General features: G+C 43.9%; 1 protein-coding gene across 1 annotated transcript; it reads left to right on the plus strand.

The window, feature by feature from the left end:
* Nucleotides 1–326: 326 nt before the first annotated feature.
* Nucleotides 327–1,006, plus strand: SERLADRAFT_410102 (uncharacterized protein; the record flags this gene model as incomplete). Its single annotated transcript, XM_007321167.1, has 5 exons — nt 327–448; nt 605–642; nt 700–784; nt 813–826; nt 885–1,006. 5 exons carry the CDS (start codon nt 327–329, stop codon nt 1,004–1,006), a joined length of 381 nt encoding a protein of 126 aa, XP_007321229.1.
* Between the last annotated feature and the right edge of the window lie 1,083 nt (nt 1,007–2,089).

The raw sequence follows: 2,089 nt of genomic DNA on the forward strand, positions 1-2,089 counted from the left end.
AAGCCCTTGATCATTCAACTTTTCCTGCCGATTCAATGGTCTCTCCTTTGTGCAAATACCTGTATGTTGTCCCCTACTATACTAAAAAAATTTCCTGAGCCGGGCTTTGTAGCTTCTCATAGGAAGGCCATGGACCCAAGGGCTCAAAATGCTGTGTTGTACACAGTGCAGTGTCCAAGTTGGCTCTCAACCCAAATAATTGAGCAATGGGCTTTAGCTGCAAACAGGTACAAGGTCCGACACAATGCACCATAGCTGGCGCTTTTTGAACGTATAAAGGTAAGTGATATTATACTATCAATGGCACCCTGTAGAGCTGATTCAAAATGGACCAGCCATATGATAAGTCCACCTACCAGATTTTAAGGCCGGTTTGTACGCAGGACATAGTTGTCTCCATAAACAAGTTCGGAGTTGCAGTAGGAGCAAATCAAGTGCCAGAATACAGGTGCGTGCTTCCGTATGGTGGTTTCAAGCTTGGCAAAACTGAAGTTGTTTTCAATATCCCATGTGGCCTGGGTACCTTGTGTCCAACGTCCCTCATGGGTAGTGCCTGCCCACACTTGTAGACTTGCCTTTGCAGAGATCATCCTGTTTAACTCAGCATGGATCTGGTGAACAACAAGTTCAAGGGTCCAGGCAGTGAGTGCAAGGCTTGCATGCTGAATTTGATTGAAGCTAACACTCCCTGGTATGTAGATTTGATTTACCAGGGGGTCATCCATCCAAAGGGAGATTCTCTTTGCTTGTTGGTATATCAGCTCAAGAACCACCACCAATGTGGGTGAGCCTGTGCATGACCCATTGATCAGAGACACTACCATGTGTGAGTATCTCTTGGATCCTTCAAGTTTCTCTCCTTTCTCATTCTTTGTTTTAAACAGATGATGCAAAAAGTTGGCCAGAGATCACCGAGCATCATAGATACTTGCAAACACACCCTCAAGCTTTTGGCTTGATGTTTGTGCTGTTCAGCGAGGTGTTTGCTGGGGTGTTTGGGACATGATTAATGGGAAACGGCTTTGATTTTTGTAACTACTGTACATCAATTGATCAATACTATTAAGCTACTGATTATCTGTACACAAGGCTTTGCACAGGACATTGGGAAGTGATTGATTTTATTGTGGGGTGATGTCTAAGCGGGGTTGGTTGGAACTGCTTCTAAGCTGTTGCGGAGCTGTAATAGCTCTCTACTCTGTGGCTGAAAGGCATTGAGTGGGGGGTTCCCACAAAGGGCCTTAGATTTGGAGCAGACTTTATTACCAATATTGTTGTCTTCATATACCGACTACTAGTATCATATATTGACAGTCACATGTATTGTATAAGGTCAGCAACAGAGACTAAGCCACACCCTTCATGAAGCTTGAACAAAAAAGCAAGAAAATTTATGGCATATAACTCACCACCAAGCCTCAATAATCCTTCTGTCACTCAAACAGCTGTCGTCACAGTTTTTTGAGGAGCTCCTGCATGACAAAGGATTGTGGCCACAACTAACTGCATTAGGAATAGATGAGATCCACTTACTGGATACTTGGGGCAATAGCTTCCAAAATACCTTCCTACAGATATGGTACATTGCTGCCCAAATGCCCCCCCAAGTTGTGCAGATTGCCGTTACTGCCACACTAGTTTCAGGCCTGACAATAGATGACAATGGACCAGATATGTAACTTCCTTGGACTGAAAGCAGGAGAATACCACCTCATTTAAAGGTCCAACCTACGCCTAGATGTTCAACTGTTAATACATGAGTTGAAGCATGGACTTGGGGGTTGGAACTTTTCCCAGCTGCAATGGATCCTCCACTCTGACCACAAAACCATCATTTTCTGCCCAACAATATACCTTCAATTCCCAACTTCAAACATATTTATGGGCCAACGCACCTGAACAATCCAGTCTGGATCTCCATATCCGCATGTACATTCCCTTAACTCACCCAAGTACAATATTGAAACCCGGAGACTGTTTCATGAAAACCCCATAACACGCATAATCAATGAAACCAATGGACTCTGTGTTGGGTACGACCCTATCATTTACCTTGATGTGATGATGGAGTGGTGCAAAATGCTGATGA

The sequence above is a fragment of the Serpula lacrymans genome, assembly GCF_000218685.1.
Source record: "Serpula lacrymans var. lacrymans S7.9 unplaced genomic scaffold SERLAscaffold_11, whole genome shotgun sequence".
NCBI classification, from domain to species: Eukaryota; Fungi; Basidiomycota; class Agaricomycetes; order Boletales; family Serpulaceae; genus Serpula; species Serpula lacrymans.